General features: G+C 34.4%; 1 protein-coding gene and 1 pseudogene across 7 annotated transcripts in view; one reads left to right on the top strand and one right to left on the bottom strand.

Annotated features, from left to right (window-relative positions):
- PRKCI (protein kinase C iota) overlaps positions 1-21,217 on the top strand; it is a 72,408-nt gene that overhangs the window by 11,099 nt on the left and 40,092 nt on the right. For 3 of the 6 annotated variants that reach the window (XM_079155785.1, XM_079155784.1, XM_079155786.1), the window contains exons 2-6: positions 7,882-8,003; positions 13,157-13,246; positions 14,213-14,263; positions 17,830-17,915; positions 20,009-20,149. In XM_079155785.1, the coding sequence (XP_079011911.1) occupies positions 7,882-8,003; positions 13,157-13,246; positions 14,213-14,263; positions 17,830-17,915; positions 20,009-20,149 (490 nt within the window). Of the gene's footprint in view, positions 1-7,878; positions 8,004-11,266; positions 11,302-13,156; positions 13,247-14,212; positions 14,264-17,822; positions 17,916-20,008; positions 20,150-21,217 lie in introns of those variants that run through there. The other 3 variants (XM_079155787.1, XM_079155789.1, XM_079155788.1) reach the window with 3 other exon arrangements.
- LOC306670805 (ras GTPase-activating protein-binding protein 1-like) lies at positions 1,960-5,044 on the bottom strand (annotated as a pseudogene). The gene has a single exon. The product of its transcript is annotated as a ras GTPase-activating protein-binding protein 1-like (transcript).

Here is a 21,217-nt window from a genome sequence, read left to right as displayed (position 1 = left end):
TAGTATCATGGATAATCTGGTCCTAACCAATTTTTATATTAGTTTTTACAAATAAAATTTTTTCTAAATATACTTTTATTTAGAAGAAAAGCTTATGTTGAACTAGCAGAAGGACTGAATATGATTCTTAGGGGGATTTATTTTTTAAAGCAATTAGTCTTAATAAAAACTTGAGATTTTTTTATTTTAGAACATAGGAAATTGAGTGCTTAAAGCAGTTTGTCTTCAAAAGCCTGATAGCATAATTAAAAATACTGTTTTCTTCCTTTTCATTTTTTTAATTTAAGTAAAACTAAATCTAAATTTGCCATTTTGGGAATCTTTGTGGCAAAGCAGACTACAATCTGTTGAAGATTAGGTTTTGTTTTTTTTTTTTAAGGTTTTTGAACTTAAACCAGAAAAAAATCATCTGTGCATCCTTTGTTTTATACTTTTACAAGTAAAATATTTATTTTGCAGTTCATTTTTAGCTTTACTACTATAATAAGGATCTAGCGATTGTGGAGTGTTTTGATCATGGTACTTTCCCAATTACTTAGAGAAATATTTATATAAAACTCTTTTAAATGTTTTATTTTTTTCACTTACATGTGGTGCTAAGTGTTGAACCTAGGGCCTCACACGTGCCAGGCAAGCACTGTACTACTGAGCCACATCCCAGCCCCCTGGTTTGCAATTTCTTTCTTTTTTTTTTTTTTTCCAATTTTTGTCAGATTAACAAGTACAGTCTTTATTGTACATATCCTTTCCACAAAGACAAAGTCTTTGTATTTCTTAGCTTAACAAAGCGTTTTTATCTACAATACTACATGGCAAAAATAAAACAGTATTTATTTGACCAATACATCTGAGTATTTGGCAAGCCTTTTGGCAGCTTAAAACTATAAAGTTAAAAAATTTACATGCTGCTTACAAATCTATTTTTTTGTATTAAACTTTATTACCCTACATGCACCAACTGAAACACAGTGCTCTTTAGTTTTAATGCTTACCATTAATTCTTTAATACAATTGCCTCCCTACTTATATTAACTCACATTCTTTATTGGCTGCAGTAAATCAGCAAGATTTTCAGAGAAGGTTCTTAGTTGGTAAGATTTTCTTAACCTCTGCATAACTATCTTCCAGTTGCCTGCGAACAGAAAAAATAACTTGGCAGGGTATATGTGACTCTGTTCAAAATGATTTACCCTTAAAACTTTGTAGATACTGTTCCATGGTCTTCCGGCATTTAGAATTGTAAAAGAAAAAAGCCTAAAGGCAGACTGAATTTTGCTGCTTTATTGGTAATCTGCTTTCTGCCTGAATACATGTAAAAGTTTTTCTTTATCCTTGAAAATTTAAAGTCACCAGAATATGTCTAGGCGTTGTTTCCTTTTCATTAAAATTTAAAGGAACCCTGTGAGCTTTTTCCATTTGCAGACCTAGTTTGTTCTTCAACTCTGGAAAAATGTCCTCAGTTAGTTAGTTAGTTAATTATTTCAGCTTCATTTGCTTTGTCTTGTTTCAGGTATTTCTATTATGCGTAGACTGCATCTGGGGGACCACCCTTCTAATTCTCTTTTTCTCCTCTTATCTTGATTTCATCTCCCTTTTTCTCTACATCTTCTTGTTTGGCATTTACATCCGGAGTCTCATTTGGTGGCCAATCCGGCTTACACATTTTTGTTAACTCGAACTCCCTGAAACCTTCCAAGTGCTCTGACATTACTTTCTTCATCACTAAGCACAGGTCTTTAATCTCCTCTATTATACGACGCTTAATACTTTCCATATCTTGTACTTCCACCGTTATCACCAGTATATCCGCTTCAAGAGGAGGCATTTTCTCCGATTTGGTCTGTTTTTCCGAACTGCAGTATTACGACCTTTCCAACAGCTCTTCTGAGCAAAGGAGGTCAAAAATTAACTAAGTTCAAAACTGACGAAGCTCTTTCCAAGCACCACACAAAACTGAATCGCAATTTCTTAATGATGAATGATGTTGAGCATCTTTCATATGCTTATTGACTATTTGTGTATCCTCTTTGAAAAAAATGTCTGTTCAAATCATCTTTTTGCTTATTTTTAAATTAGGTTGTTTCTTTTTGTGTAATGCTTTTATTTTTAAATTTTTAGTTTTAGATAGTGGATTGACTCTAGGAGAGGGACATTTTTGAATTTATACTTCCTTTTATTTTTTCCACATCTTGATTTTTCTTTGTAATGTTTACATTTGTAAAGGTTTATAACAATATTCTATTTTTTGCCATAAATTTTTCCTTAGCCTTTTGTAATATACATTTATAAAATAAAGTGTGAAGAGGTGTGATTAGGTGCTTATAGAAGGAAAAATAATCTTATGTCAATAAAACAGTTTTTTTTTTCCCTATTAACACCTTTTATTCAGTTTTTAACCACATCAGGGAGAATTGAATGTCAAATTTTCCAGATGGCAATTCTTCAACATCAGAAGGTAGTCAACTTTCAAAGAATAAACAATTTGGATTTTTCCTGCCTCCAAAATGCTTATCAAATCCTGCCTTTCTCACAGGCTTTGAAACATGTAGAAAATAAGTAGAAAGTATTCTAATGAATGAAAAATACCATATGTTAGTAATAAGCAAGATACATTGGGGAAATAGCTGTTTAAAAAAAAAATTCCAGTCTGTATATGCAAAGTAAGCAAGGACATTCAGTCTTTTCATTTTTTCTTCTTTAAAAATCCGTTACTCCTAAAATAGCGTCCCACAAAACTGAAAGTGAAGGACTGAAAGGCCAAGAGAAGGGAGAAGGGAGGGAGCACACACCATTAACACAAAAAGAAGTAAAACTGTACAAACTTAAGCAGTTTGTAAGCCTAGGATCATCATACTCCAAGATAACAAAGGCTGGTTGAAGAAATTCACTATTCTGCAGAAGCTGGGGTTTTTATGCTTCATGAAGATCAGTGAAGAGCAATTCACTGCCTTGGAGCAATCCACCTTCCCACCCCAAATCCTGGTTTCTGCACCATGCCTCCATGGGGAAGGCCTCTCATTCCACCACCCAGCCCACTTTGAGGGCCTCCAGGTCCTCACAGACAGTTATCTCGACGGTCCCCTTCCTGGGCAGGTTGAATCTTCTCTTCCACATTCATTCGGACTTCACCTCTGAACATGATGGGCCTGTTGCTATGGAGCTTCTGAACAGGCTCAAAATCATCAAACACATAAGCCAAAATTGGGTAATTTTCCACCACTATTTATGTGCAGCTCCACCACATTCCCATAATTTTGAAAGAAATCTTTAAGTTCTGATTTGTCCACTTCATAAGGCAGGTTGCCAGTGAAGAGTTGGTGACTATCAGGGTGTCTCACAATTCTTTGGGGCTCCACATCACCTTGCTCACCAGCCTCACGGATTGGTCTGGGTCCCCTCTGAGGAGGATATTTATTCGTTGTTCTCATACTCTTTGATCCCTCTGAGGCCTCTGGGGTGGAATCTGAGATTTGACTTAGACTCTGGATGGGACTGTGAAGCTGGTACTTGTGTAACAACGCAAGGTGGTATCCCAGTAACAGGAACAGCTCCACTGGGAGGAAGGTTCTTACTGGTCACAGAAGCCCAAGAAAATGTCCTCAAGTCTTCCTGTACTGTCTGAGCTATGTCTGTAGGTGCTGGAGAAGAACTCTTCTGAGCATCCTTAGTAGCAGGTTCTTCTAATACCGGAGCAGATATTTCCTCTTGGATTTCAGATACAGTTTCTTGCTCTGGTTCTGGTTCAGGATCAGGTTTGGGTTTAGCAACAGGCTCCTCTAAATGTTCTTCCAAGTCATTGCTGACAGTATGATCATAGAATGTTCCAGAATCATCAGGTACCACCTCAGGTGTCTCCTGTCTTCAGGCTCCTCTACTTCTTCCTCAGATTCCTCGTGAGGCTCAGTGACAAAGCCACCAAATACCTCATCTTGGTATCTGAAGATCTCATTATGAACATAGAATTTATTTGCAACAGAGCCCTCAGGGGCAAGGACAAATGTTTGCATGAATCTTCTCAAAGCCTGGTTGTTGTTTGATAACAGCCCCATCACCTGGACTACCACACCATCATTTAGAGAAACATGAGCATCAACATGGCGAATCTTGGTGTGGTAGTTGGTGAAGTTTTGTGACATTATTTTCCTGTGAATTTCTTTCTGTCCATAGACTGCATCTGCTGGCTTTCCATTTGAATCCAATTCCCCATGGACATAGGAAGAGTTCTTTCCATAAAATCTGTGCGGCATATCAGGGACCTGGTTCAGCAGTATGTAGTACTGTCTCACAAATTCTCGCCCGACCAGCAGGGGACTAGGCTTCTCATAACCATTGCTTTGGTCAGTTCAACCTGCACGGCTGAGTGGGAGAGGAATAAGCTTTGCCCCACAGCCCAGAAGGAATCCCTCATGCAAGTGTGTCCGCCAATAAAACAGTTTTCTTTTACAAGCTTCTCTTACCTTTGATGTTTTGGGCTGGTATGTTTTCTTGGTCATATTTATCTCATTTTCAGATCTAGAGTTTTCTTATGCCTTTTTTGCTTATTAAGACTTTAGTAATTTGTCGTTTCAGTTTTCTGTCATGTCAGTGGACCCTTAGGAGGAAAGCAACATAGATAAGTTTACTTTAGCTACACTAGAAGCACTGCTTTTATAAGGTGTAATTAACTGCAAAAAGAAAAAAGGCAGGGCATTGGGTGGGGTATAAGGCTCAGTAGTAGAGAACTCTTGCCTGGTATGCACAAGGTCATGAGTTTAAGCCTCAGTACCACCAAAAAAAGAAAGGAAAAAGGAAGCGTAGAAAGGGGTGGGTTGTAGCTCAGTGGTAGAGCACTTGCCTAGCATGTGTGAGGCACTGGGTTCAATCCTCAGCACTGCATAAAAATAAATAAATAAAATAAAAGTATTATGTCCATCTAAAATTATTTTTCTCTCTCTAATGAAGTTTCACTCCTGTTCAGAGTACTTTATGAATGTACAATTTTTAACAATTATTAAATGCATATAAGTATGTTATTTGCTAGGCATTATTGCAAGTATTACAAATATTAACTGACAACACATTACTACTTATCATCTGGGGTATTATTATCCCTATTTTATACGTGAGAAAATTAAGGCACAAAGAAGTTAAGTAACTCGCCTCACTTACACTAGCTGGTAAGTTACAGGGCCTGAATTCAAACCCAAACATGGCAGGTGTGATAGTGCAGCTCAGGAGGCTAAGGCAGAATGGTCATGACTTCAAGGCCAGCCTTAGCAACTAGTGAGGCCCTAAGCAACTTAGTGAGACCTGACTCTAAAAAAGTATAAACAAAGGGCTAGGAATGTGGCACAATGGTTAAGCACCCCTAGGTTCAATCCCTGGTACAAAACAAAACAAAAAAAATGATCTCAAGGTTTAATCATTATTTTGGGGCTACCTCTTATATGCCACTCATCCTTTCTGGAATGCTTTTAATTTCCTTGTACTTCCTTAGTGTTCAACATGTGACACCTCTGTTCACTGAATATATACTAATTGAACATCCACTGTGGGCCAGACACTGCTTCAGAGAGTGGTAACACAGTAGTCAGCAAAACAAAGCTCCTAATGTTGCCTTTGTGTGCCTTTTAAATAAATCTGTAAGATTGGATTCTGTATGTCTAGTTTGACAGTTATTGTAAAGATTACATAAGATAAGAGCTTTTTAAACACCTGAAGCATAATAAATATTCTATAAATATTTATAGAAAAAGAAATTATATCATGTACAACCAGAGAAACAAGTTGTACCCCAGTTGTTTACAATAAAAAAATTAAAAAAAAAGAAAAAAATCATAATAGTGCATTCACTGGTATTGGGGAACAGGGCTTCACACATGCCAGGCTAATGCTGTATCAGCTATTTCCTCAGATCTGAAAGTATTTCTTCTGCATTCAGTCAAGAGATATTTGAGTCCCTGTAGTCTTCTAGTTGTTTATAATTAGTTGAGGATGTGTTATCAGCATATGGTAAGTTAATAATGAAGCTAGATGGTAAGATACCTGTTAGACAGGTTTAGAATCATAGACCATTGAATTTGTAGGTTGAAAAGTTTAATGGAAGTTTTGGTACCCTTCACAGAGTAGTTTCTATTCATTCACCACCATACACTGAGCCTTAAACTGAGGGAATGTTAGGATTAGACTTGAGTAATCAAGAGCTTAATGTGTGAGATTATGAGTAAATCAGAGTTGGAAGTGGCAAATCCAGTTGAAAATAGAAGTTAGAACCAGATTATCAAGAGTCTTTAAGTACCACACAGAGTTGAAATTACATATTTAGGAGATCTCTATATAAAGATAATAGTAAAAACACTGAATGTGAATTAGGTTTGAGAGAGAATGAATGAGTGTGAAAGTATGAAGAATGTCTTGTGATTGAAGATAAAAGGAGACACAAGTGTTCAGAATAGTAGAAAGAGAGTCAGGGAAGCATATGTTTTAAAAGCAAAGCCCAAAGAGTTCTAAGCGGCAGAAAAAACGTGAGGTACTTGATAAAATAGTATTAACCAAGAAAAGACCATTCAATTTCTTTGCTTGCTTGACTTTCTGCTTACATTTGTAGTGCTTAAAAGACTTCAGCTATAACCTTTTTTTTTTTTTTTGCAGATAACTAAAATTTTAAATGTCTTATATCCTGTTCTGTGTTCCAGCTACCCAAGTTAGTTCACTGGTCTGTGATTTCCATTTATTTATTCTGTGCTAGGCGCTGCTTTGGCCACTAGGAGGATTTTGAAGAAAAAGTCCTTGCTTTCACCTTTACCAAGCTTATATTTTAGCTGGAACAGATGGTGGACTGTAAGCATTTGTATGTCTATCTAGTGGTAAGAAAAATAGGTTAGAGAGGTAGCTGGAGCCAGTTCATACAGTTCCCTTGTGAACCCTGCGAGGGACTTCAGATTTTGCTCTGCATGACTGTATATGCATTTGAAGAGTTTAAAACAGAGGATGGACATAAACTACATTAATTTTGTAAAAACCTTAGAACACAGTCTGATACATAGGGATCATTATATAAGTTAAATAAAGAATTTTTCAATTTATTTAACTTATATTTGAATGGAGAACTGTGGCTGTTGTGGGGAGATTAGGTCATAGGGAACCTTCTGCTGGCTCCTTGGAGAAAACCCTAAGACTGTACTTTAAAACATTATGTTACAAATCCTATAGTGAATACCAACCTGCTCAGTGAATTTACTTAAAGTTTTGCTCATCTAATACTAATTCAAAGGCAGTACATGTAATATATGTCTATTCCTGTGTTTTGGGTTACTTACCTTAAAATATGAGTCACTTTAAAACTAATTTTGGCAAACTGTAATTCTTATGGGAAAAAGATGAAAATGAAGGCAGAGAGATCTAGAAATTATGCCACAAAAAGAATGATTAACAGATTTATTGGTGGTTAATCTGTGGCAGTCAAGTCTACTGACAGAAGGCTAGTGACAGAAGGGCATCTCTTGGATGAAGGTTAGAGTTTGGGGGAAGGGGAAATATGGGACTAGTGATAGAAGCAGATTTCAGTTAAAGAGCTGTTCACTAGTAGAATAGAATTCCTCCCAAAGGAGTAAATGTCTGATTAACTAATGGTTAAGCAAAAGTGGGACTCTGATCTGTTAAAACAGCTACAGTAGTCTTTCTCAATGAGGGGAGATTGAATTAAGGTTTCTCATAAATTCAACATTATTGTTTCAAGAAATTTAGTACGGATATTTAAATTTTTCCTTCATAGTTTTCTAGAAGTAGTATGTGTTGATGTACACACAGTAGCTAAACTCCATCAAGTTGCTGAGCATTCAGTAATATAGAGAGTATTATGTTTAATTCATTTTCAGACTTAAAACTCCTTTTATTTTTCAGGGATATCATGATAACACACTTTGAGCCTTCCATCTCCTTTGAGGGGCTTTGCAATGAGGTTCGAGACATGTGTTCTTTTGACAATGAACAGCTTTTCACCATGAAATGGATAGATGAGGAAGGTGAGTGGTAAAGAGAGGTCTGCCCGTGTTAGCATCTGATTTAAGATATTATTCTGCCATTTTGTTTTAAAAATATATGCGTTATAATTTAAGGGAGAAAGGTAGATCAGGAATTTAACACCTTATTTTTTTCTTATTTAAAAGAGTACCATAGAGCACAATCTTCGTTTTGCCCTTATTACCCCAAAATGAAGTAAATTTAACTTGCCATTTTTTGTAGCAGTAAGGTAAATATCAAATAGTACATTTACTTTAATTTTTAATATAAATGTCTCATTTTAAGAAATTACCTACTTTTAACTGAATACTTCCATTATGAAATCAAAGTGATTATGGTAACCATTATTTCAAAGTGATATCAGAAACTTGATACCTTAGTGACCTGTCTTCAGAAAGCATTTGTGGAATACCTGTGTACCACGGATAGACCCTTCCCACTCAAACTCAGAGTCTGATAGAGAGATGGATGTATGTATAGCAAATGTGTATATATACCTAAAACACAGGTACACAGGCCTTCAGGCAATACCAAAGAAGCAGCACCTACATCTGCCTGAAATATCTTCAGTTTTGAACTAAACCTATTATAGAGAATAAAAAGCTTTTGAGATGGAGGAGGTTGAGAAAACTATATAGGCTAAGAATAAAATATTAAAGGGCATAAAGGTATGAAATACATAATTCACTAAAGATCAAGTTATTCACTAAAATCAAGTATAGCTGGTTATGAGCTTAGGCTAGATTCTATGACTCAAAGTTGTGATCTGCAGAACTTAACTAGAATTAGAGTTCACATTTTGACAGGATCCACTGGTGAATTGCATGCATACGCAAATTTGAGAAATATAGGTTTGGATCCCAAAATGTATTACAAACCACATTAGACTTTATTTTACACAAGAGAATGCCATTGAAGTGTAATTAAAAGTTACCCTAAATACATTACTTTTGAATAGTAATTTTCTATTAATTGGAATACAAATAGAATTTTATTTTGAATAATATCATTATAATGTTTGGCTGAATATTTGGAGCCATTTTTGTTATCAAGAGCTCTGGAAAGACGTTAACCCAATTCCGAGTTATCAGCAACTCAGATGCATTTTCATTTCTTAAACAAGTTTTTAAAAAGTTTCTCTTATGTATGTTTGTAAATTATTTATTAGCACACTTTTATTAACAAACATATTAACTGTTATATACCATTTTCCTTTTACAAAGTTTGTTAGACATTTTTGTTTTGGGGAAAAAAGTAGTAAAGATATTTATGAAGTTTAGAAGAACATCTCCTATTTGCCCTCTTTACCTCTCCTTCCTCACCAATCCTAGTTGTAAGAGAAGAACCACTTATAACAGCTTAGTATATATCTTTCTAGAAAATTTCTGTGTACAAATGTGTATGTCTTTTTTTTTTTTTTTTTTTTTTTTTTTTTTTTTGGTACCAGGAGCCTAGGAGTACTTCAGCACTAAGCCACATCCCCAGCCCTTTTTAATTTTTTTAGTTTGAGACAGAGTCTCACTAAGTTGCTTTTTTTTGTTTTGTTTTTAGTTGTAGATGGATACAATACCTTTATTTTATTTATTTACTTATTTTTATGTGGTCCTAAGGAATGAACCCAGTACCTCACACCTGCTAGGCAAGTGCTCTACTACTGAGCCTCAACCCCAGCCACTGGAATTACAGGCATGCACCACCATGCCCAGTGCAAATGTGTATGTCTTATAAATTATTTATTAGCACACTTTTATTAACATAAACATATAAACAGTTATATACCATTTTCCTTTTAAAAAATGTGTTGGACATTTTTCATTTTAGTATGCATCTGTTCAGATCATTATCTGTTTTTAGCACTACATAGTGCTGCATGTCGTGAATGCATGTGTTCAAAAAATATTTGTGATTTGTACAAAAGGCTAGTAGCAAGCCTTTCCATGATTTGATTTTACTTCAGCTGTTGGAGACTTAAGCATTGAAAGTTGCTGTTTATTCTGATGCTTTCTTAAGGTAGTATTTTAATTTACAGATTCATAAGGTAAATTAAATTGATTCTTTGAAACAGTCTTCTTATAAGCAATTCATAGTTCCTTCTCAAGTGTGTAGCTATTGTGTGTTCTAATTTTCTGGGGGAAGCTATGGAACTACTGTAGTCTTTGCCTTACTTACATTAAAAATTAAATTTTCCATATGTGACCTTTAAATTCTGATACCAGTTTTTTCTTAATTTTAGGCACACAGAGGCAATAGTAATGATTCTTTTTCACAGTTGGAATTATTTTTCATTTGTAATTTTTGTCACCTTTACTGTTAATCATGTAGGTATTAGGGCATACTAACCTGGAGGAAAAATTTTTTCTGTAGGATCAGTCAAAGACAATACTATAATTTGATTTTGCTGACATATAAAAAGCACCATTCTTGAAACTAAACTTTTAATTATGGGGTTTTATGTAGGAGTAAATGAAGATGATTAGCTTACTTCATCTCTCTCAACATATTTAAAACAATCACCTTTTTTCCTGTTACTTAAAACCAGTTTTACTGACCTGTTTTGATGTGGAAGAACTATCTTGGCTAATTAAGTAAACATTTTAGAAGCAATAGTGATTTTGTAACCATCATTCTCCCCTCCCCCTTTCTATATACTATTTTATTTTATTTGCAGTACTGGGGATCAAACCCAGGTCCTCTCATGCTAGGCACGTGCTCAACCACAGAGTTACACTCCCAGTCCTCATGTGCCCATGTATCTACCTTTTATTTTTGTTTTTTCTAATTTTTTATATGTAATTTTTAATTGTAGATAGACAGAATACCTTTATTTTATGTGGTGCTGAGTATCTAACCCAGTGGCTTACACGTGCAAGGCAGGCACTCCACCACTGACCTACAACCCCAGTCCCCGTGTATCCTTTTTTTGGAAGGTTGTAGGGATTGAACCCAGGGCCTCCCTCAAATGCTATTGGGAGGCAAGCATTCTACCTCTAAGCTATGTAACTTTGATCCCAAGTTTGATCACAACTGAGTGAATTAGTTTAGTCTGCTGGCTTGTTTTTCTAACTGAAAAGATACTTTGCATGATTATTAAAATAGGAGACTTTTGTTATGCTATTATATGTTGCTTCCTTGTTTAACTTTGTTTTGTAGTTAAATATACTTTTGTAGACACAGTTGTTTTTTAACCTATGTGGAAAATGAAATGTAATTATTGACTTTTTCTTTCTCTCTCTCTCTCTTTTTTTTTTTTTTTTTTTTTGCATAGTACTGAGATTGAACCCAAGTCCTCATGCATGTTAGGCAAGTACTCTACCACTGAGTTATATACTCAGCCCTTTTTAAATTTTATTTTAAGACAAGGGCTCCCTAAATTGCCTAGGCTAACCTTGAACTTGTGCTCCTTCTACCTGCATAGCTGGGATTATAGGAGTGCACCACCTGGGTATATTGACTTTGATTTATGTGACAAAATCGGAGAAACTTGTATAACTAAGAAGTGAATCTTTGTAAATGAGTAACTTTATTTCTTTTAGGCAAAGTAAAACAGACTTTTGTAAACTTTCCTAGACTAGAATGTTACTTTGTTGTCAGGCTTACTTTTTTTTTTTTAATATTTTTTTAGTTGGCATTGTACCTTTATTTTATTTGCTTATATCTGGTGCTGAGAATGGAACCCAGTGTCTCACACGTGCTAGGCAAGTGCTCGGGCACTCAGCCACAACCCCAACCCCAGGCTTACTTTTTAATGAGCAGTTGGAATAGCCAGACTCAGTGGTCCAGGCCTATAATCCCATCTATTTGGAAGCTGAGGCAGGAGGATCACAAGTTGGAGGCCAGCCTGGGCAACTTAATAAGATCCTGTCTCAAAATAAAACATTCTGGGAATGTAACTCAGTGGTAAAGTGCTCCTGGGTTCAACCCCAGTGCCAAAGTTGTTTTAAATGAAAAGAGCTAGGAATGTAGTTTAGAGGGTAGAGCGCTAGCTTAGCTTGCACGAGCTCCTGGTTTCAATCCCTATTACTGCCAAAAAAAAAAAAAAAGGAAAGAAAAGAGCTAGTTTGGACCATCATCCATCAGTTTATGGAATACCTACTCAGTGCAGACTGTTAGATAGATACTATGAGGAATAAAAAATGAATACAGTTAACTAAAAAGGACTAATAATTCTCAGAGAAGGTGAAAGGAAATAGGGATTCAGTGACCAAATTGGAGAAAAGAACACAGGCATTCTTTTATTCCACATAGTTGGAAAGGACGTGACTTCATTTCTTCATTTTTCCCTCAAGTAGTAGGCAGAGTTCTCTGTCGAGAATGACTGAGTTTGAGATAGGGTTGGTGTCATCTAGTGTGTAGTAAGGTTTAGAATAACACAGGAATGAGCAAAAGAATGGCACAGTGCAGAATCAACTCAGACTCCAGAGTTCCTTCAAATGACTCCTTTATTAAGGAATGTCATTGACCACAAAGGCGTGCCACCGCTTTATTGCTAGTTGGCTAAGGGTCATGTTCCTTCCTTTCTCTGTTTACTAAAACTCTGCATGTATATTTATTTGTTTATTTTTAATATTTTTCTTTAGTTGTAGATGGACAAACCATCTGAGGATCAGAAGGTGCTCAGGATCAAACCCAGTGTTTCCCATGTGTTAGGCAAGCGCTGTACCACTGAGCTACAAGCCCTGTCCTGCATTTATATTTAAGAGCAGCTCAAGTGGGACCGTTCTTAAGTTCAGGGTATTGTAGTTATGATTAGCCTGTCCTATGATAGAAAAACTGACAAAATGATTCCATGGAGACCTCTAACCAAATTGTGGTATTGAAACTACTTTTACTTATAGTAAAGTAGCAGATAACAGCTTGCCCTTGACCAGATCCATTAATCATAGAACAGTGACAGTTTGAAATGTGGTCAGGTTTTGTTTAGTGCATTGTATTAAGAACAAAATGGCTTAGATGTATAAAATTTGGTCTCTGTGAGCCTTATGTACTAATTTTTACAAATAGAAATGTAAGTTTTGTCACTATTTCAGAGAATAGAATTGTCTAAATAAATATCAAAAGGTCTGTCTTTATCATATATTTCTCAAAATATTATACTATGCTATAATCATCACATTTAGAGATTTAAAATTTGAGCTTTACTTTTTGTATTTTTTAGGAGACCCGTGTACAGTATCTTCTCAGTTGGAGTTAGAAGAAGCCTTTAGGCTTTATGAGCTAAACAAGGATTCTGAACTCTTGATTCATGGTAAAAAAAGTAATCATTTTATACTCTTCCTGGAGCTATTTTTTTTTTTAAATAACCCTTTATTACTGACCATTTAAAAACATAATCCTGATATCATTTTCTTAATCTCTGTTCCTCATTCCTGTGTAATTGTCTTTTTTCAGTAGTTTCTCAAATGTACAGAAGGTAAAATCAATCTGCTTCTTATAGTCTTGGGAAATTTGTTACCTGTGTGTATGCAATCTTAAGATAGGTTGATGAGATCCTAGTAGACCTTTAGAATTCATCTTATTGTTTTGCTCATCTTTTTCTAGTATGAAATTATAGCAAATGCTTAAAGAAGTTAACTTATATTTCAGCTTTTAAAAATATGTAATACTAGAAATTGTGCACTTTATATTCCATGCTCTTATTAAATGAACTGTGTCTTTTAGTATATCACAAACTACAAGTAGCTGACGAGATGTTCATAAATGCACTCTCGCTTTTTATTCTATGTATTTGTAGAAATGGTCTGATTTAGTATGTTTTATGAATTTATAACTCCTAATATGAACTTATATTTTTGAGTTTTTGGTACTGTTTCTGGTGTTACTTTATTTCTGAATTCATTTGACATCTTTAAACTCTGGTGTTTGGTTTCATATTTGTATATATTTTTATAATTTAATTCTTCATAGTAGCAAAGTCATCACTACAACAAGGATGTAAGGACATAGTGGTTAATTTCTTTAAGAACAAAAAGAATAATAAGGAGAGACCGGAATTAGTAATTTGAGTTTCTAATGTCTTGTTAATAGACATCTTTGCTTTTATCATAACTTCTTTTATACAACTTTAGTAAAATGAATCCCTTCAAAAAATAATATTGACCATATTCGCGGTATCTTGTCTCAAGTAAAGAGTCAGTTTGAAATTTGCATCATATTTAATTTTATATAATTCATATGTTCAAATATGCTGTTAACTAATTTTATTTTCTTTCAGTATTCCCTTGTGTGCCAGAACGTCCTGGGATGCCTTGTCCAGGAGAAGATAGTAAGTGTTTATGTACTTTTAAAAAAAATTTTTTTTTAATATTTTTTACTTGTCAATGGTCCTTTATTTTGCTTATTTATATGTGGTACTGAGAATTGAACCCAGTGCTTTGCATAGGCCAGGCAAGCACTCTACCACTGAGCTACAACCCTAGTCCATGTTTATGTACTTTTTACCTTGAAAAGATTTACGTGAGGGCTCAAGTAAAAAGAAATCAGAAATAGAACTTTTAATTGATTTATTTTCCATATTTTCAGTCTACTTTGGAATATATTAGCATCTGCCTACACTCTTTGTTGGCCGGATGAAATTTATATAGTTAATTACAGTTCACGTAATTGTTGTACATATAAAAGGAAAACTAAGTTAATTTTAAGTCATGTGACTTCATGTCTTTTAACTTTGGAATTTCAAATCTGTGAAAATAAGAGTACCCGTATATTCTTTGCCCAGATTTACCAATTATTAATATTTTCTCTGATTGCTTTACTTCTGTGCCTGTCTCTGTGTAAACGTATACATGCACATATATACATAACAAGCACACATTTGTTTTATTTTTATTATACCATATGACGGTAAAGTGTGACATGACTCTTCATCTCTGAATACTTCATCTTGTTTCTTGGTAATCATTATGGAGATTTCTTTTAAGTCCCTGAGGTGATGATTGTATTTTGTTTGTTTTTGTAGTGCTGGGACTTGAACCCATGACCTTGCACCTTGCTCAAAACCAGAGAAACATTCTACCACTGAGCTACATCTCCAGCCCAGATGGTTATTATAAATAAGATACGATGAAAGAGTCTGTTGTTTGTTTTAACATAATTTAAAAATACAAACTTAAGTTTGATTGTAATTTACTGCTCTTAGTTACTATTTAGTATAATGCATTAATTATGGATATTAGACAACTCATTTTCATTTATGATTTCTGCTTTCTGCACATATCCACGACTTTAGAAGGAATAGCAGTAAATGTTTTATTTTGAATTAAGTGAAATATCAACTTCTAAACTTCTAATTGTGTGACAACTCATGCTCTTTAGCAAAAAGGGAAAATTGAAAAATTATTGGTGTTTATGAATGGGGTTAAATGGGAGCCACATACTGTATAAGAAGATGGGGAAATAAAACAAATAGGTGGAACCTTGATGCAGTAAAATGCAAGTTTGGATTTAACTAGGAATATTTCTGTAGGGTTCTAGGTACAAAACGGTTAAAGCCACATAAGCCACCTTCACACAACTGTATTTCTTTGTCTAGAGCTGTAATTTTGAAATACTTGTTGCCATTTTAGTAGATCTTCCTGATTCTAGAGTCCTATTGTCATTCAAGTCTATAAGTCTGTAGCAGATAAAATATATAATTTCCCAGCTTTTCATTATACTTCATACTTTCCATCTTTAAATTTACTAGTGGAGATTTTGACACCACCTCTCCTCCAGTAAAATATATGTTACTAACCTAGGCATGGAAGAAAATTGATAATCTTTAATGAGGCCTCTTGACCCTTTTAATTCTCAGACAACATTAAAATGCATAAGGTACATCACAGTAGTTCATAACTTCTGAAACAGGATGTTCTTTTAGATTAAAATATTATTAACAGAAACGTTCTGCTTTGGCTATTGCTAGCAGTATAATTAAAGCAAATCGATCTATATTTAAGGTGATGATGTTATCTGGAGATTTCCAATTCAGAGTATTACAACTGGTCTTTTCTGTTTTAATGTGGAATAGTGAACTTAGTGCTACATTTGCTTTAAAATATGAATTTAGACCCAGTGGCTCAGGAGGCTGAGACAGGAGGATCACAAGTTCAAAGCCAGCCTCAGCAACTTAGTGAGGCTCTAAGCAAACTTAGTGAGATGCTGTCTCAAAATAAATAAAAAAGGATTCAGGATGTTGCTTAGTGGTTAAGTGCCCCTGGGTTCAATCTCTAGTACCAAATAATAATAATAATTTTAAAAAGGAATGCCAAAACCTAATGTAATCTTTCCATAGTATTAGTTATCAAAATGGAATGTTATTGTTCATGACTAATAGTCAATATATGTAATAGTGATAGCTTTAACCAAAATTCCAAGGTGGCCTGAATTAGATCTTGTAGAACTTTTTTCTCTTAAATATGTTTAAGAAAACATTAATATATGGCCTGGGGTCATAACTCAATGGTAGAGCACTTGCCTTGCATGTGTGAGGCTCTGGATTAAATTCTCAGCACTACATATAAATAAATAAAAATAAAACTGACAACTAAAAAAGATACATATTAAAATTTTGAAAAGAAAAGTATTAACATAAAACTGTTGGATAAAAGTTGTTAGAGATACTCTTGTGGTTACAAAATATCAAATTGCTTATATAAAGTACAGTGTACTCTGGTTTCTCTTCAGATTGTGTAAATCTTTCACCTTTTCACAAAACAAAATATACCATTACAATGAAGAGATCTGTAGTCACTACATTTAATAGTGACTAAATATCAGCAGTGGGAGCCTACATTCTGACATCTGTGTGCCTCTTGATGTACTGTCATAAGAAAAACACATCATCTATATGTTGTTATTCTTTTGCCAAAAGCATTTAATACTGACTCATGAGGAAACAGACAAATCCGGAATATAAAACATAAGACAACTGCCTGCAACTCAAAAAAAAAAGTCAACATCTGAAAATACTAAAAACCATAAGACAGAATGAATGTTTTAGAATAAGAAATTAAGAAAAAAATGAAATGCCTGAATCCTGATTGGATCCTAAATAGAGTTTTAAAAGACACTTTGGAAGCAATTAGGAAATTTTTGTATATGAACTCGATGTTGGGTGATACAGGATTAATGTTAATTTTCTAAAACATAGGAAAGATATTGTGGTTACAAGTAATTAAGGAGACTGTCCTTTATCTCAGGCAGTGAATAGTTAGTTATTTAAGGGTATTTAAGCTTTATGATGTCTGCATCTACACTTCCAAATGATTGGGGGTAGGGGATAAATATGTCTTTACAGAGGAAAGCAAATATGACTTAACATTAATAATTGGTAAAGCTAGGTGAAGGATTCAGGATTTATCTTTCAACTTTCTGTGGGCTTAAATTTTTTTCAAAACACAAAAGTTTGGGCTGGGCACAGTGGAACATGCCTGTAATCCCAGAAACTCTGGAAGCTGAGGGAAGAGGATCACGAGTTCAAAACCAACCCCAGCAATTTATTGAGGCCTTAAGCAATTTAGCAAGACCCTGTCTCAAAAAATATAAAGTGCTGTGGATGTGGTTCACTGGTTAAGCACCTGTGGGTTCAATCCCCAGTACCAAAAAAGAAAAAAAAGCTTGGGGTACATTTTTAAAAGAAAAACAAGAGTAATGCAATATTTACACTGCCTGGTCTTTATTTTCATTTAGTTTTGAAGAATTTGTTTTACTTTTTCCGTTAATGGTTTTTATCAGTATATATTTTTTTCCTGCAGTGAATATCAGGGAAAAAAAATCACAGACTTACTTATAAAATGATTTTTACTCATACTTACTCTTTTTTTCTTTCCTTCACTTTTACTCTGTTGTCAGAATCCATCTATCGCAGAGGTGCCCGTCGCTGGAGAAAGCTTTATTGTGCAAATGGCCACACTTTTCAAGCTAAACGTTTCAACAGGGTAAATTTAGTTTGTTGAATATTGATAATATTTTTTTTTTTTGCTATGAAAGAAAGTTATTTTGTCCCTAAATCTTATTATCCCCTTTTGAAGAGGTAGCAGAGCCTTACATTCCCAGTTTACCTGAAGTAGTATGCCTGTGTGTTTAAAAGCATTTTCTTTCTTACTTTTTCTTTTTTAGTATTGAGGGTTGAACTCAGGGCTTTTGCATGCTAGGCAAACATTCTGCTACTGATCTAAAACACTCAGTCCCTTTTCATTCTGTTTTTTTTTTTTTTTTTTTTCCTTTCACTCTTAAAAATGCTCCAGATTAGTTAATTAATTATATGGTTACCCTAGCTATAAGAAATTTGCATTTTAAAACAAAACAAAATGTAATTAAAGACAGCCCAGAAAATCAGCATGGTTTGTTTTGCAAACCATTTAATGTTGTAATTTAATTTTCACTGTTTAGAAAATAAATAGCAAATGTTTACCTAGCTTTTATTCTATATAGGAAGTTTTAAAAAAAGTTTTATGATTGTTCCCCACATTTTTTATTGGTGAATTATAGTTGCACATAATGATGGAATTTGTTGTCACATATTTATACATGCATACAATATAACAATATAATTGACCAATATCACTCCCTAGCACTTGCCCCTCCCTCCCAACCTTCCACCCCTTGGTCCCTTTCCTCTACTGATCTCCCTTTGATTTTCATGAGAGCCACCCCTTCCTTTCTTTTCCTTCTTCCTCTATAGCTTCTACATGTGAAAGAAAACATATATCATCCCTTTATCTTGAGTTTGACATATTTCACTTAATATAATGATCTCTAGTTCCATTTGTTTTCCTACAAATTACATAATTTCATTACTTTATGGCTGAATAATATTCCATTGTATGTCTATACCACATTAACTTTATCCATTTATTGTTGATGGACACTAAGGTGGTTCTGTTGTTTGGTGGTGCTGGGAATTGAACCCAGGGCCTTGTGCATGTGAGGCAAGCACTCTACCAACTGAGCTATATCCCCAACCCAAGACCATATTTTTAACTTCTTTGTAAATACAAATTTGTGGATTTCATTTCCATTCTAAAATTAATGTTATGTCCTAAATTCATTAATGTAAATAGAAACAACCACCTGGGATCCCAATACTCATCTTTCCAATATCACTATATTAAAAATTGCTTTAACAAATGAAAAGTCATTTCAGGTATTGCTGTTTAAGAACACAAAGCTGGGCTGGGATTGTGGCTCAGTGGTAGAGTGTTTGCCTAGCACATGTGAGGCACTGGGTTCAATTCTTAGCACCATAAAAAAAATAAATAAAAAGAAAGGTATCATGTGCATCTACAATTAAATTTATTAAAAAAAGAAAAGAAAAGAAAATGCAAGGCTGTGTGCCACAGTGGTGCATGCCTTATAACCTTGCAACTAGGGAGGCTGAGACAGGAAGATGGCAAGTTTGAGACCAGCCTCAGCAACTTAGCAAGACCCTGTTTCAAAATTAAAATAGATAGATAGATAGATAGATAGATAGATAGATAGATAGATAGATAGATAGATAAAAAAGGTCTGGGGATGTATCTCAGTGGTAGAGTACACCTGGGTGTAGTCCTCTGTGGTGGAGAGGGGAAGCAGGGCTATAGCCCTGTGTGGTGGCTCACCTGTAATCCCAGCTACATGGACTGGAGGCTGAAGGATTATAAAATTTGAGGCCAAAGCAGGACTTTAATTTGACCCTTGACTGTATGAAAAGTCGTATGTTTTTCAAGTTTAATTCATTGTTTTTGCTTTCATTACTGTGAACTTAATTATAGAAAATTTTTGAACTTAATAACAGCAGCATTTCACTATGTCCTTAAAACAAGCTCCCTTTCCTGTTTGTCTTTTCACTGACCTTCATAGCTTTTGAAAAATTATGTATAAGGAAATTTTGTTTTGTTTTTCTATGTGCTAGCAATTGATACCATCATGAAGGAAATTGAGTTGCAGAAGCTTTCTTTTTCACTTTCTTTTTCACTATTTTATGAGCAAAGTCTTGGAGATGATTATAATTTTTTTTTTTTTTTGGTTGTTAATAAAATACTCTTTGCAGCGTGCTCACTGTGCCATCTGCACAGACCGAATATGGGGACTTGGACGCCAAGGATATAAGTGTATCAACTGCAAACTCTTGGTTCATAAGAAGTGCCACAAACTAGTCACAATCGAATGTGGGCGACATTCTTTGCCACCGGTAAGACATGGTTTTTTTTTTTTTTTTTTTAATGTAGCATGCTTGATAACATTACTAAAACAAGGTTAAAATAGGAAGACATTAAGGGAACATCTCAAAAAATTGTAGTATGATTAGGAACACTTTACATTCCACTGGATATATTGTAAACTTTGTAACTTTTCAGATACCTATGATAATTTTTTATTTGTAGGATGTAGTTTTCCTCTTTTTGACCTATAAAACCTCTGGTTAAGATATAGGAGAACTACTTAAGAAATGGTTTTTTTTTCTTCTTTAATCTAAATTCTTTACTTTATAGCTCCCATTATTCTATCATCTATCCTAAGCAGAGACCAGTTAAGAATAGTTAGGAGTATCATGTTTGCTATTTATTTATTTATTTATTTATTTTTTGCGGTGCTGGGGATTGAACCCAGGGCCTTGTGCATGCGAGGCAAGCACTCTACCAACTGAGCCATATCCCCAGCCCTCATGTTTGCTATTTAAAGTGTGAGATCACTGGGTAGAAAAGCATTTAAAATTTTGATTTTTCTCTTCATATTTTAACTATGTAATTAAGGCACGCTTAGAAAAATTAGAGAATACAGGTGAAGACAGCAAAAATTAGTTAAAAATTATTATAAATTCTGCCATCTAAAGGTAGTTGTCTTTTGATCTATAGTTTTCCATAACTTCTCTTTTGCAAATTATTTACATGAGCATTTTAAATTTTTATATATGAAAAAATATAAACATATGAGAATGGGTGAAATACAGTGAGCTAGGTGATGAACCAGTCTCCCCAGCTTCAACAGTTAAAGTTTATGACTAATCTTATTTTCATCTATTTCCCCCCTCAATAAACCTCCCCTCACCCTATGTTTTGAAAATTATTTCAGTATATACTTCTAAAAGATAAAGATTCTTTTAAATATCTAACTAAAAAACCCCAAATTTCTTATATCAAATATCCATCCAGACAATGCCCATAATTTCAGTTGTCCCATTTAGTGTCATAATTTTTTTTGTTTTTATGAAGAATCAGGATCTAAATTGTAATTGAGATCTAAATTGTAATCGATCTCT

Source organism: Sciurus vulgaris, assembly GCF_902686455.1.
Source record: "Sciurus vulgaris genome assembly, chromosome: 10".
Lineage (NCBI taxonomy): Eukaryota > Metazoa > Chordata > Mammalia > Rodentia > Sciuridae > Sciurus > Sciurus vulgaris.
This window is presented reverse-complemented; position numbering and strand designations above follow the sequence as displayed.